This window comes from Gorilla gorilla, chromosome 3 (assembly GCF_029281585.2).
Source record: "Gorilla gorilla gorilla isolate KB3781 chromosome 3, NHGRI_mGorGor1-v2.1_pri, whole genome shotgun sequence".
NCBI classification, from domain to species: Eukaryota; Metazoa; Chordata; class Mammalia; order Primates; family Hominidae; genus Gorilla; species Gorilla gorilla.
This window is the reverse complement of record NC_073227.2, coordinates 70,021,424-70,037,181: the sequence shown is the minus strand read 5'-3', so window position 1 is coordinate 70,037,181 and position 15,758 is coordinate 70,021,424. Positions and strand designations below refer to the sequence as shown.

At 42.8% G+C, this 15,758-nt stretch overlaps 1 protein-coding gene across 5 annotated transcripts in view; it reads left to right on the top strand.

Annotated features, from left to right (window-relative positions):
* The window catches only part of CRACD (capping protein inhibiting regulator of actin dynamics), a 280,521-nt gene that overhangs the window by 238,674 nt on the left and 26,089 nt on the right, over positions 1-15,758 (top strand). For 2 of the 5 annotated variants that reach the window (XM_019025968.4, XM_055385039.2), the window contains one exon: positions 9,488-9,623. The exons of 1 other annotated variant lie outside the window; for it this stretch is intronic. In XM_019025968.4, coding sequence (XP_018881513.4) covers positions 9,504-9,623 — 120 coding nt within the window. In that variant the 5' untranslated portion in view covers positions 9,488-9,503. Of the gene's footprint in view, positions 1-9,487; positions 9,624-12,494; positions 12,517-13,547; positions 13,609-15,758 lie in introns of those variants that run through there. 2 more of the 5 variants (XM_019025969.4, XM_063705275.1) reach the window with 2 other exon arrangements.

The window sequence follows — 15,758 nt, the reverse complement described above, 5'->3', positions numbered from 1 at the left end:
TAAAGGAAGTACCTGAAATAGTAAAATTCATAGAGACAGAAAGTACAATAGTAGTTACCAGGGACTGCGGAGAGGGGAGAATGGGGAGTTATTGTTGCATGGATATGAAGTTTAGGATGATGATAAAGTTCTAAAAGTTGATAGTGCTGATGGTTTCATTGTAATATGAGTGTATTTAATGCCACTGAACTGTGTACTTAAAAAATGTTAAAATACCAAATTTTATGTTACATACATTTTATCATAATAAAATCTTGATCAATATTATACAAATATGAAAAAATTTATGGCTGCTGGGATCCCACTTGGTAATGACAGATTTTGTGTTTAAGAATTAAAACTGGGCTGGGCATGGTGGTTCACACCTGTAATCCCAGCACTTTGGGAGGCCAAAGCAGGAGGATCGCTTGAGCCCAGGAGTTTGAGACCAGCCTGGGCAACATGGCAAGATCCCATCTTTATGAAAAAAATAAAAAATTAGCCAGGCACGGTGATGCACGCCTGTATTTCCAGCTACTTGGGAGGCTGAGGTGGGAGGATCCCTTGAGCCTGGAGAGTTCGAAGCTGCAGTGAGCAGAGAGACCACTGCAGCAGAATGCCTGGGCAACAGAATGCCTGGGCAACAGAATGAGACTCTGTCTCAAAAAAAAAACAAAGTAAAACTGGTATATCCTCTTTTGTATAACATTTGCAATCGTGGGTGAACTGGAACCCCCTTAATGCTCCTTTCTTGTCGTGATCTAGCAGCCACCATTCATATAATGTCATTTTCTCTAAGAAATCCAAACATCTGTAAACACTGTATTAAGCCCTGTCAATAGGAGCCAGGAGCCTGAGTTCTGGTTTCTGTTTTGATTGAGTCTCTCTCTTCACTTTGCTGGGCCTCAGCTTCTCCATCCATAAAGACTTGGGTCTTGGACTCCATGAGCACAGAGGGGCCCTTTCTGCAGTGGCTTTTGGCTGTGTGAGGGCTGTCCCTGTCATCGCTGATACAGTATACTGCCTTTTGCTGCTTCCAGTTTACTCGTAGAGACTCACTAGAGATGTGAAGAGCAGCGCTCCAGGCCTCCAGGCATAGGTGCAGAGAAATATTGGCAGGCAGAGTGGAATGCAGGCTCAGAATAGGTCTGCGAGCTCAGGATTTCCAGTCTTCTGCATGAATTTTTACATTGTCTTTGAAGGATTTCTGAAAGGGAAAGCACAGGCGATGTTATCTGTTAAGGTTTTTGCATTTTATTTTCCTCCTAATCTGGACTTTACCTCACTTACAAAATAATATAGCACAGAGTCCGGGGGATGAGAGTAACAAAGAAATAGAAAAGATAGGAGTTCTGTGGGAAAACTGATGAATTCATGTTAAGTATGCAGAAACAGTGGGAAAGTCACTCCACTGTAGCTGGAGACACATGAGGAGAAGAAGAGAGTATCGGAGTGAGGCAGTTATTAAAGGTAAAGCCAGAAGAGCAACCTCAGGCTGTTCTCCCATCAATGTCTTTGGAAAGATAACTGCAGGAGGCAGTGAAAAGTAGAGGGGCAAGTCCAAAAGCTGGTATCTTTGGGCTGATTAGAAATGCCTGATGAAATGTTTCAAAGCCCAACCTGCCTGTCAATAAAAATAATATCAATGACAACAGCAAATCAGGACCGAAATGTAGAAATGACAGTTAAAACATCTCAGCCATGCTCCTTTGTACATGTACATAGGAGAGCTGCCTGCCTTCTAAAGCCCCAGGAACTTCTGCTCTTGGGACCTCCAATCCAAAGGGACCATTTTTCTGGCCTCTGTAAGTCGGGGCTGTGATTCTTTTCTAGGCTTATGAAAACTATGAAAACTGTTGCTCAGATACCAGTGCTGTTCTGAACTTCCCAAGTGGGCCTTTCTTCCTCTCTTTGTAGAGTTGGCTTTTACCATGTGTGCTTTGCATTTGACTTCAAATCTTGTTTAAATTAAAATGATTGTTAAATGACTATATTGACAATCCTCCAGTTGAAGGTTTAAAATCTGTGGGATTTTAGAGGTCTTTACACAGCTCTTCTCACAAGCAAGAGGCTGCTCTGGTTCTCAGTAGCAGAAGAGAAGGTTCCCACCTGGCAAGTCCATTTTCTATCATTTGAGCAGAGAGAGAGTGAGGGAAAGTTGCAGCATTGAAGCTGAAAGGCCCCTCTCTCTTGGTTCCCTCTTAAAAGGAAGCAGGGAGAGGTGGAGTTGGCCTGCTTCACAATCAACTGTGAAAGATCTTTAAATGTCAAGAATAAAGAAGTCCGGACGAACTCTGCTAAGGTACAATTTGTGGTAAATTGCCTCTCCACCTCCCAATCATGTAATTTGCACTTCCCAGCTGGTTAAGGACCATGGTTCCACCAAGCTCTGTGTTCATTAGAACATTGTTTCAAGCTGAGATCTCCACGCAAAGGCTATTCAGTTTCAATTCCAACCCTGCCTCAAATTTTGGAACTTTGGGCAATATTTTTACCCACCTCAGCTTCCCCTTCAGAGAACAGGAAATAATCTACATTGTAGAGTTGTTTGGAGCTGGAACTGGTAACCATGCTCACCAAAGATTTAATATTAGATTTAATATTATACAAATGCTGCCCTCTTTCTCCTGCTCTCACCACATGACTGACGTACCTGCCCCTATTTTGCCTTCTACCATGATTGTAAGCTTCTTGAAACCCTCACCAGAAGCCAAGCAGATAATTGGTGCCATGCTTATATAGCCTGCAGAACCAGAAGCCAAGCAGATAATTGGTGCCATGCTTATGTAGCCTGCAGAACCATAAGCCAGTTAAACCTCTTTTCTTTATAAATTACCCAGCCTCAGATATTTCTATGCAGTAACACAAAAATGACCTAATATAGAAAACTGGTACCAAAGAATGGGGCATTGCTATAAAGATACCTGAAAATGTCAAAGCAGCCTTGGAACTGGGTAACAGGCAAAGGTTGGAAGAGTTTGGAGGGCTCAGGAGAAGACAAGATGAGGGAAAGTTTGGAATTTCTTAGAGACTGGTTAAATACTTGTGACTAAAAATGCTGATAGTTATATGGACAGTGAAGGCCAGGCTGATGCGGTCTCAGATGGAAATAAGGAACTTACTGAGAACTGGAGCCAAGGTCTCCTTTGTTGTACTGTAGCAAATAAATTGGCTGCATTGTGTTCGTTCCCTAGGGATCTGTGGTAGTTTGAACTCAAGAGTGGTGACTTAGGGTATCTGTTGAAAGAAATTTTTAAGCAGCAAAGCATTTAAGATGTGGCCTGGCTGCTTCTAACAGTTTACACTCAGATATGCCAAGGAGGGGGACCTTAGGAAATAACCCAGGCTCTCAGTTGAGGCTCTGGGAGGACCACACCCTAGAAGTGGAGGCAAAACAGAAGTAGTCTGAGCCTTACAAAGATTTCTAACCAGCCATGAATCAGCTCAGTCTTTGATTGGATTGAAGTGATGTGCTTCTTTGCTGTTTGCAGACTTCAAGAAGATCAGGTGAGTCCTCTCTGGAAGGAGAGAACCCAGCCTCTAAATTTTTTTTTTTTTTGAGACAGAGTCTTGCTCTGTCGCCCAGGCTGGAGTGCAGTGGCACAGTCTCGGCTCACTGCAACCTCCACCTCCCGGGTTCACGCCATTCTCCTGCCTCAGCCTCCCGAGTAGCTGGGACTACAGGCACCCGCCACCACACCCGGCTAATTTTTTGTATTTTTAGTAGAGACAGGGTTTCACCGTGTTAACCAGGATGGTCTCCATCTCCTGACCTCGTGATCCACCTGCCTCGGCCTCCCAAAGTGCTGGGATTACAGGCATGAGCCACCGCGACTGGCCACCTCTAAAATTTTTGAGGCATGATGTGTGAAGTCTAATTAAAAATTACCAGGCATCTAAGAAACAGACCACAAGAAAAACAAGATAATAGACATAGACCTAAAGGTGACCTAGATGTTGGAGTTTCAGATAGACTTTCAAATAATTGTGATTAATATATTCAAGAATATAGTTTACAAGATGGAGAATTTCAGCAGAGAACTTAAATTTATTAAACAATTAAGTGGAAATTTGAGATCTAAAATATACTTCTGAAATCAAGAACTCAACAGATGGGTTTTAACAGCAGATTGGACTTAAAGAGAAAATTAGTGAACTGGAAGCAGGTCCATAGAAATATCCAGTCTGAATCATATTGAGTAAAAAGAATGGTAGCTATAATAATGAGAATAAAAGTTATGTGGCTTGTAGTTAAAAGGGTTTAACATGGGAGGATCAGAGAGAGATTAGAGGAAAAATGGGGCACAACAGTATTTAAGAGATAAAGGCTGAGAATTTTCCAAAGTTGATGAAAGACATCAAGCTACAGATTTAAGAAGCACTGTGTAACCCAAGCTGAATAAATTAAAAGAAGCTCACACCCTGCTACACCAGAGTAAAACTGCTAAAAAACAAAGATAAATAGGCTAACTTTAAAATCAGCTATAAATGAAAGATAGCTGTATTAGTGTGCTCTTGCACTGCTCTGAAGAAATACCTGAGACTGGGTAATTTATAAAGAAAAGAGGTTTAATTGGCCATGATCCTGCATGCTGTACAGGAAGCATAGTGCCTTCCACTTCTAAGGAGGCCTCAAGAAGCTTCCAATCATGGCAGAAGGCAAAGAGGGAGTGAGGTGTTTCACATGGCAGGAGCAGGAGCAAGAGAGAGCAAGGCAGGAGGTGCTGCATGCTTTTAAACAACAGGATCTTGCAAGAACTCACTCACTACCATGAAAATAGCACCAAGGGGATTATGCTGAACCGTTCATGAGAAATCCATCCCCATGATCCAGCCACCTCCCACCACTGGAGACTACAATTTGACATGAGATTTGTCGGGGACACAGATCCAAACCATATCAGTAGATCATGTGTCTTTTCAAAGATGCAGTAATACAAGCTTATCTACAAAAATTCTATGCTTCAGGTGTGGTGGCTTATGCCTGTAATTCCAGCACTTTGGGAGGCCAAGGTGGGAGGATTGCTTGAGGCAGGAGTTCCAGACCAGACTAGGAAAGATGGCAAGAACTCATCTCTACAAAAAATTTTAAAAGTAGCCAGGTATGCTGGCATGAGCCTGTAGTCCCAGCTACTTGGGAGACTGAGGCAGGAGGATCCCCTGAATCCAGGAGTTCAAGGTTGCCCAGCAGCTGTGATTTAGCCACTGCACTCCAGCCTTGGTGACTGAGACCCTGTCTTAAAAAAAAAAAAAAGAATCAGCAGTCATGTTATTATAATTGATAAATAAACTTAGCAAAGTCTCTGGTTATAAGATCAGTATATAAAAATAAGTTACATTTTATAACCACTAATTAAAAAATTAGAAAATAGAAATTTTAGTCTATACCATTTACAATAAATTCAGAAACACCAAATATATAAGAATAAACCTATCAAAATATGTAGAAGACCTCTATACAGAAAACTTCAACACATTTGTTAAGAGAAATTAAAGATGATATAAATACATGAGGAGTCAGCCCATGTTCATGGATTAAAAGATTCAATATTGTAAAAACATCAGTTTAAAAATTTATAGATTTAATGCCATCTAAAAGCAATCTCAATAGTATATTCATGTATGTGTATATGTATAAATTTATGTAGAAGCCAGGTGTGGCAGCTCACGCCTGTAATCCCAGTACTTTGGGAGGCCAAGGTGGGCTGATCACTTGAGGCCAGGAGTTCGATACCAGCCTGGCCAACATGGCAAAACCCCATCTCTACCAAAAATACGAAAATTAACCAGGCGTGGTGGTGGGCACCTGTAATCTGAGCTACTTGGGAGGCTGAAGCAGGAGAATTGCTTGAACCCAGAAGGTGGAGGTTACACTAAGCCGAGATCATGCCACTGCACTCCAGCCTGGGTCAGAGCAAGACCTTGTCTCAAAAAAAAAAAAAGAAAAAAGAAAAAAAAGAAAAGAAAAGAAAGAAAGAAAAAAACCCAGAAAACCAGAGCTGAAAAACTTAAACTACTAGATATCAAGACTCCTTAAAAAGCTACAGCAATTAAGATAGTGTGTTATTGGTATAAAAACAGGTAAGTAAAAAAAGTAAAAACAAAACAACAACAACAAAAAAAACAGACAAGTAGACCAGTGGAACAGAGGCCAGAAAAAATTATAATATAGACAGTTACTTAATTTATAGCAAATTGCTCATTGTCTTCAAACCTTAGTTTCCTTGTCCATAAAACAGCCTTACTAACAGTGCCTACCACATAAGTTTTAAATATTATATATCAAAAAGATTCTGATATTATGTTAGAGAGGTTAGCATATATGCAAGATACATCACAAGTGTCCAATAAAATTTAGCTAGGATAAATGTTACCACTGTGACCACCACTATTATAATTACTACTACTGCTATTATTACTTTTCATTTTCTCTATTTTTCAATATGATCATCTGGAAGTGAGTAATGAATGGACATCAGATCTTTGCCGGCAACAGGAATGTTTGGAGTTCAACACCAAAGAGCAGGAGAGTGCCAATTCTTAGCCTATGTGGAAAAATACATCAGGGGGATAGACTTCATGACGCAGTCAAGGTTGACTTAGAAACTGGAATGGAACTTAGCCTAGCACTGGTGTATTCTGTACACACAACTGCGAGAAATTAGTAAACATATATATATATATATGCCCTTTGCAAAAATACAATGTAGAAATGAAGTCATTTACCCCTTCTCTCAACTGAGTCATAATCAGGGATCTGAAAAAGAAGTTTAGACAGAGAATATTCAGAAGTTCGATTCCACAACTTCAAATGAAAAGTTTATTTCATAACATTTTTAGGTGAACTTCGAAGCTCAGTTTGTGACATAGGTCCCAGGTTCTTTGAGGACAGGGAGATCATAACATATTAATCTCCCTGCATGTTTCCTAAAAGAGTGCCTCATATTCCATAAAGGGAATTGCTGCTATATGGTGCCCTGGGTTATTTAGCTGAAGACGTATGCCTTATTCTAGCTATTTAGTGTCTTCAACCCTCTCATAGTCCAGGCCCCATGGCATCTGCACCGTCTTCCTCTCCCATACCCTGTGTCACTCATGGGTGGCAATACTATATGACCTTCTACCACTTTAAAATATGGCAGCTGGCTGGCATGAGATTATTCTCAGCAGATCTGAGTTCAGTTTCTCACTCTACTCCTTCAATTTGGATGTCTTTATATAAGTTATTTACTCTCTGAGTTTCATCTGTCACAAGATGGTGATGATGGGGATTAAATGAGATAATGAAAGTAAAACTCCACACAGTTTTTTTTTTTTAATCAAAGTAAGGGTTGATGTTTATAATAATTATTATTATTGCCTAAGATCACATAGCCAGGAGGCTCACATCCAAGTCTTTTGTTTGTAAACCTCGCACACTTTTACACCATGCTGCCTGTAATTTAGCAAACTAGATGATAAAATTTGGTAATTAGTCTTCCCAACTGGGTCTAGACTTGGGCAGATAACAAGTACAGCTGCCCCAGGACCTTGCCCACTGCATTCTGTAATTCAGTTTGGAGGCTCTGCTTGGGAACACCTGCCCCCAACGCTGGCTATTCTTTCATGCACTTGGTCACTGAGAAAACCCCAGTAGGGGCCCCTTTCTGGGGAGGGGAAGGAGGAGGTTGTGCTCTGTCTCCCCTCCAAGTGCTGCCTGTGTTGCCTGGCATTGTGGCAATGTGCATGCCTTGCTGCTCTTCCTGCCCCTGTGAGGAGCTGGCAGCCTCAGTGTGTACTCTTTCCCAGAGATAAGTTAGTTTCCAAGATCAAGTAAGGAACAGTTTGCTTCCTTACTGCTATCTTACTTGCTTACTTCTGCTGCTTCCTCTTTGTGCGTTTCTTTTTTTTTTTTTTTTTTTTTTTTTTGAGACGGAGTCTCGCTCTGTCTCACCTAGGCTCGAGTGCAGTGGCGCAATCTTGGCTCACTGCAATCTCCGCCTTCCGGGTTCAAGCGATTCTCCCATCTGAGTCTCCCAAGTAGCTGGGATTATAGGTGCCAGCCATCATGCCTGGCTAATTTTTTTGTTTTTGTTTTTGTTTTTTTGGTATTTTTAGTAGAGATGGGGTTTCACCATATTGCCCAGGCTGGTCTCAAACTCCAGACCTCAGGTGATCTGCCTGCCTCTGCCTCCCAAAGTGCTGGGCTTGGCATAAGCCACCGTGCCTGGCTGTCTTTGTGCATTTCACACGGCTTATACCTCATTGTCTGGTAGAAGTCCAGACTTCCTCCAAGTCCAGCCCTTCAACTAAAAAGTGTTTTAGCTGGGCTTAGTGGCTCATGCCTGTAATGCCAATGCTTTGTGAGGAAGCCAGGAGTTCAAAACCAGCCTGGGTAACATAGCAAGACCCCATCCCTACAAAAAATAATATAAATTAGCTGGATGTGGGAGCAGATGTCTGTATTCCTAGCTACTCTGCAGGATCCCTTGAGCCCAGGAGTTTGAGGCTACATTGAGCCATGATCACACCACTGCACTCCAGCCTGGGCAACAGAATAAAACCTTGTCTCTAAAAAATATAAATAAATAAAAATAAGGTCGGGTGCGGTGGCTCACGCCTGTAATCCCAGCACTTTGGGAGGCCGAGGCGGGTGGATCACGAGGTCAGGAGATCGAGACCATCCTGGCTAACACAGTGAAACCCCGTCTCTACTAAAAAATACAAAAAATTAGCCGGGCGTGGTGGCGGGCGCCTGTAGTCCCAGCTACGCGGGAGGCTGAGGCAGGAGAATGGCGTGAACCCGGGAGGCGGAGCTTGCAGTGAGCCGAGATCGCGCCACTGCACTCCAGCCTGGGCGACAGAGCGAGACTCCGTCTCAAAAAAAAAAAATAAATAAAAATAAAATAAAATAAAATAAAAATTTAAAAAGTTTTTGTTGGATACCAGCCACCTGTAAGGTGTTCCATATATGCAAAGCCTGTCAGAATGGCCCTAACACAAATGTCTCCCATTTTCCCGAAATTCCTAAAGCATTTATTGTCTCTATCAACAATTCTCTAGTCCTCTTCCAAAGTCTTTGTTTGGGATGTGTACATCTTTCTTCCAGTTTGGTTGTCATCTGAAAGAAAGAAATCCTTGCCTCTTACTTCTAGATTTGCATGTTACTTAATAAATTCTGGTTGGCAAGACTTACTGGGACAAAACTGATAGTGACAGCTCAGCTGGAGAAAGGCTCTTCCAATTAAAAGTTCTGCAGTGCCTTCTGTCTTGGATCCTATACAAATAAGTAACTGTCTTTGTGTTCTCACGGTGAATGGCTCTGAACCAGGGCTATGTAAGAGATGGGGACCCTTTTGTCTACCCAGCTCCTTGGCTGACCCCCAGCAGACAGGGACACAATGCTGAAAGTGCTTGCTGAATGAGACTGGGAATGTGGGTGGAGTCCCTCCAATCAGGAATAATGGAAAACTGAATTGCCAAAAGAAATTTTATCCTAATAAAATGAAGCACATGATTTACATTCCAGGTCCTTCAACTATTCTATGGGAACCCGGGCATTTTCCCATGACAGTATTTTTATCCCTGATGGGGGAGCAGAAAGTGAGCAGACAGTTCAAGCAATGTCACAGGACAACATCCTGGGCAAAGTCAAAACTCTTCAGGTAAGACAGCTTGAGAGTGGAAGCCATAGGAGGGGCCCAGTTATGAAGGGAAGTGGGAAAAGTCCCGAGCTTGGCCTTGAGTAATGGACTGGGAGTTCCAGAGGTCACTCCTGGTGAGAATTATTGCTTTCTTGAATTCAACTGTATTCTCTGGAAACCTCCTGCCTACCTGCAAGAGCTACACTATCACCATTGCAGCCATCTGCATGACACACTCTCTCCTTTTCTTTCAAATTGTTCCCTCATATTTTACTGGACATGAAAACAAGTACCCAAGAGAAGCTGCAGGACTTGGGGCCAGGCACGGTGGCTCAGGCCTGTAATCCCAGCACTTTGGGAGGCCGAGGCGGGTGGATCACTTGAGGCCAGGAATTCAAAAGCAGCCTGGGCAACATGGCGAAACACTGTCTCTACTAAAAATGCAAAAATTAGCTGGATGTGGTGGCACACACCTGTAATCCCAGCTACAAAGGAGGCTGAGGCAGGAGAATCACTTGAATCCGGGAGGCAGAGGTTGCAGTGAGCCGAGATCATGCCACTGCACTCCAGCCTGGGTGACAGAGCAAGACTCTCTCCCCAACAACAACAACAACAACAAAAAGCTATAGGACTTGGATGAGAGGAAGAGTTCCTAACCGTTAAGCATTGCCCATAATCCCTGAATCAGGGCTGACTGTTGACTGAGCGTGTGCACAACACATACCCACTTTCCGAGTCTCTATAATTGGACAGTGAATGATACGACTCTATTTTTCTGTTGTATTTGTAAATCTCACCACCCTAAGCCACCTTGTCTCAGAAAAAAATCACAAAGCTCTTAAGCCACTTCCAGTTCACTCTGCAGAGTGGGGCAGTTTTCCTACCTAAAATCTACTTGGGTGGTACCTCCCTAACAATGAAAATATAATAAATAATTATTCACTAAATATGATTGAAATGACAGATAATACAGGAAAAGCAAGAAGAGCAAAGGCACTTAGAGCCTGACTATGAGGTCTGCCTAGTTGCTTGGCAGATAGAATTCTCTCACCTGGCCAGGCACAGTGGCTCACTCCTATAATTCCAGCACTTTGGGAGGCCAAGGTGGGTGGACTGCTTGAGCTTAGGAGTTTGAGACTAGCCTGGGCAACATGGTGAAACCCCATCTCTACCAAAAATACAAAAGTTAGCCGGGCATGGTTGTGCATGCCTGTAGTCCCAGCTTCTCAAGAGGCTGAGGTGGGAGGATGGCTTGAGCCCGGGAAGCAGAGGTTGCAGTGAACTGAGATTGCACCACTGCGTGCCATCCTGGGTGATAGAGTGAGAGCTTGTCCAAAAAAAAAAAAATTCGCTTACCCAAGAGAAATGCCCAAGCAAGCACTTCTCTGAGGCTCTCCAGCTAGCTGCTTGGAGGGTCTCCAGGTTATGAACAGAGGGCTCTGGTCTGCTGGCTTCCACCTGTCTGTAAGTCTACAACAATGGATTAAATGAATGAATCAATAAACGAGCAAAAAAAAAAAAGGAAAAGAGAACAACTGCCCTCAGTAGCTACTGATATGCTGAAGCACTGTACTCAGTAGAGATCAGCAGGAGATCGAGACCATCCTGGCTAACACAGTGAAACCCCGTCTCTACTAAAAATACAAAAAATTAGCTGGGCATGGTGGCGGGCGCCTGTAGTCCCAGCTACTCAGGAGGCTGAGGCAGGAGAATCACTTGAACCCGGGAGGTGGAGGTTGCAGTGAGCCAGGATTGCACCACTGCACTCCAGCCTGGCGACAGAGAGAGATTTCCTCTCAAAAAAAAAAAAAAAAAAAAAAAATTATTTCTGAGGTGTTCTTGTTTCTATGGAGCGTAGGCTGTGTATTTTGTGATATTTTGTGGAAATTGTGTCTGGTCACATATTCCACGTAACACCCAGCTAAATGTAGCATGTGGCAGACAGGGAAGTAGCCAAGAGACCTTGGAACGACACCCAACTTGCCTAGATCTTGATGCCTGCTGCCACCGCTGCCCAAAGCCATAGTCCTGCCCTCAGGGCCAACCCCAGACATGTCCTTCAAATCTTAGCATTTCCTAACTGGCTTCCATTCTTGATTCTAGCTGGCTGTGCTCTAACACTTTTTATATATAGAAAAAGCAAGCTGTGACTTCTTATAGGTTGAAGAAGAGGGAAGTATGGTGATGGCCAAAGAAAACCTTGACCCCCTCCTTACCTTTCCTTCTTCAAGTCTTTTGATTCTTGCAATATTATTCCTAAGAAGTTGTGAACTTCTGGTTCATTGTATCCCCTTTCTAAGAGGAATGACTTACAGATTTCAGTTCACAAAACAGCTGTATTTTATGAGAGCTTTTTAGGAGTTTTTAAAAAATCAGATAAAAATCTCTTGTCTTCAATGATACCTGCTCTGTCACATCACACCACATGCCACTGCCACGCCAAGAAGTGGATTTAGTGTTGTAAAAAAGTATACTATATAATTCTGCAGTATTGGAAAGATAGAAACCCAATAAAAATATTTCTGTTAACAGTAAGGCGTGATTTTAAATAACCTGATGTCATAATTAATAAAATGTAAAATGACTAACTTCCCCGAAGTGACAATTGCATAAACACAGGAAGAAAAATGTGAGTAAAGCAGAATAACTGTTTAATTTGTGTGCGCTCATTTTGACAATATCTATTCAGACGAAGTCTGCCTAGTTTTGCTTCTGCTGCATGGATTCACAAGCTTCCTTTCAGCTCTGTAGTTATACTTTTGAAAACATAAAAGGCTTTGTTTGTTCTTTGAGGAGGGAAATGGGGACCATTATCATAGAAAATGTGATTTTTTTGGCGTGACTTGAGATATAACTGAATCATCCCCAAAAAGACTGTGCTTTATTTTTCAGTCGACTAAGCAGTATGTTCCTGGTAAGTCGTAGAAATCATAGTAACTTTATTAACTTGCATGAATGCTTTGCATTTTTCCATGACAACGTGATGCTGGTATTGATGCTTAGTAAGCAGCCTAAGAGACCGCCCCCTTGTAGATGCCAGCATGGAATGAGAGAATTTAGTTGTGTCTGAGGCATGTATGTTTTTATGTCTGGAATTGTCTTTGTGTATGTGTGTATGTTTATTTTTAAAAAGAGAGAAGTAATGGAAAACACCTATTTGACAGTGTATGTCCTGGCAAGCTGATTAGCCACCATTATTAAGACATTCTTCTGAGATGAGATGCCTACTGGAATGCCTTTTTTCTCTGTGGCTTAAGAAACTTCCCAGCCCTTAGAGTTCCTAGAGACCCACGGAAGGGTGTCTGTCTGTAATGCCTGCATTTGGAAAGGTTGCCCTCTAGTGCCTGCACATGGTGGGCTCACCGAGAACTGTCTTAAGTTTGCAGGTTGGGATCTCTCCACCGAGTACAGAAGAACTCAATACAGCAAAAACCAGCCTCCCCTTTCCTGAGTAATGTGAATCTACCATCTGCCACAATTTCTGTGGCAGATTTAAAAGAAAAAAATCACTATTTAAAAGAAAAATCACCATTTTTTTTCTAAAGATAAAAATAGTGCATGTGCAGAGTGAAAACAAATTTTAATGTATGGGGCAGTTATAGGGACAAAACCAACAGTGGTGTCCTTTGTGAGGACTCTGTACATAACAGAGTCGCTCTGTGGCCAGTAGTGTGAATACCATTTGAATGAGTGACAGAATGCAGTGAAATATAAAGCCAGCCCCACCTGGCTGTATGGCTTTGGGTGAAGTCGTTCAACCTCTCTGGCACTTTCTCCTCCTGAAAACTAAGGGGCATGCACACAAGGGGTGATCTCAGGGCCCCTCCTGCTCTTAAGATCTGCGATCTCTATACAATCACTATTGACCTGCTGTAGCATGGAGCGGCTTCAGAAGCTTCGCACTTCGTTGCATTTCAGCTACAATGACCTTGACATTCCCTACAGCTGCCCACCAGCACGGATCAGGGAGGGTGCCTGTTTGTGTAAGATCAGACCGGGCTGTGAGGTATGTACCAACTGGTGATAAAACTCAGGGGTACCACAGTCTGAGGCTGCAGGTCATTGTTAGGATTATACCACACCTTTGTCAGGAAATGCTTAGTCTGTTTGTACCATGGATTATCTGGTGTAGGAGGGAACACCGCCATCCTGAGTGGCTTGTATCTCCCACACTTACAAATACCAAAGTCATACATTCGGGGATTTTGACACCTTACTGCAGCTGTCAAGGACACAAAGAATAAACACCCGCTCTTAGCCACTTCTTCCTAGAGCAGGATGTCTTTAATTCCGTATGCTTTTTCTTTTTTTTTTTTTATTATTCATTTTAACTATGGAGATACCTGTAGTTTGCTCAAAAAGACAGCAACTTTATTTATTTATTTTTTTCTGCTTTGCTCTTTAGACATAGTCTGAAGGATAGGAAAATCTAGACACTGGCAGAGAGCTGCAGAATATGGTGTGCTTGGCATTTCCACATTGTAGGAATAAGCCTTATAAATATGGATATGCATTCCTGTAATGTCATTCTCCAGCATTCCACATTACAACAAAATGGTCCAATTTGAATGAATAAAATATAGTTCCTTGTAGCTCACATTCCAGTCTCAACAGTAACTCCATTCATGGCCACCAGCAACATGGAGCGTCAGTTGAGGCACAGGTTTCCACTCTCCCTTCTGTTTGTGCTTCCCGTGTGTATAAAGAAGGAGTCTGGAGGCTGGGTGTGGTGGCTCATGCCTATAATTCCAGCACTCTGGGAGGTCGAGGTGGGTGGATCACTTGAGGCCAGGAGTTCAAGACCAGCCTGGCCAGCATGGTGAAACCCCATCTCTACTAAAAATACAAAAATTAGCAGGACGTGCAGGCATGTGCCTGTAATCCCAGCTACTCGGGAGGCTGAGGCAGGAGAATCGCTTGAACCCCAGAGGCGGAGGTTGCAGTGAGCCGAGATCGTGCCATTGGCACTCCAGACTGGGTGACAGAGTGAGACTCCATTGCAGGAAAAAAAAAAAAAGAAAGAAGGAACCTAGGGATATATATATTTTTTAAAGATGGGAGGAGTAGTAGTTTATCTCTCTGAAAACTTAAAGGCTGGCTTATCTTAACAGTCTGGTTTTCAGTGATTGTTTATTTCATAGTTCCTCTCATGACAATGCCTGAGTAGTGGGCAGAATTAAAGTAACAAAAAAGACACATTTATCCACATAGTCAATTCACATGACACCTGAGATTGTCAAACAGGTGTGAGCAGTAAACTTAATTGTTGATACAATAAATCACACAAAATGTCCTAACAGCCAGTCTCCTCTGAGTTGGCTGAAGGAAGCATTCAGAGGAGGTACCACAGGGAGAGCCTGTAGGGGTGAGGCCTTGGCCTCGGCCTTGGGTACCTGAGGATTGAGCACCATGCCTCGGGCCCTGAGTCCTGCCCTGGCCTGGGTCCGCTGTCTCATCCCAGATGGCTGTAGCGCATGTCTTCGAGGACAGTGCTTCGTCTGGACATAGAAACTGTAGCCCTCCTCTTCGTCACGGCCACCATTCTCCTCTTTCATCTCAGTTTCTCTTCCTAAGTTCCCCAGCCACCAGCCTGAGTTTGTTTTCTCTGGGGGGATTTCAAGTCAGCTTCTTTACTAAGATGCACACTTTCATTCTAAAAGGCAACAGCACGATGCTGATTTTGCCAGGATGAACATATCTGTGATATACGTGATAGATACATTCTGCTTCCCTCCCTCCCTCTGCCTCTTCTCCCTCTGCCCTCCCCTGCCAACATCCCCCAGCTGTTGTAACTGCAGCTGGTCTGCTCTTCCTGGGCCCTGCTCCCTCTTCTTGCCTATGCATTTTCTCTGTTCCCTGTCCCTTCCTCTCGAATTGCCTCTTTAATTCTCAACTTCACTTCCTAACATTACTCTTTTCATTTCTCTGCTTTGTACCAGGCACCTTCTTTTTCCTGTTCTTATTCCTTTTTTTTTTTTCTTTCCATGTTCTCTTTTCTATTTGTAGATATAATAGTCATTCCATCTTTGGACATTATTTCAGTTCAGACTGTGATTACATTTTGCCTTATTCTTTTTTTGTCTCTTAAGCATCAGGATGGACCAACATGAGTATTATAAAAAGGGCCCTAATGAAGTAAAACAGACCACGTGTGAT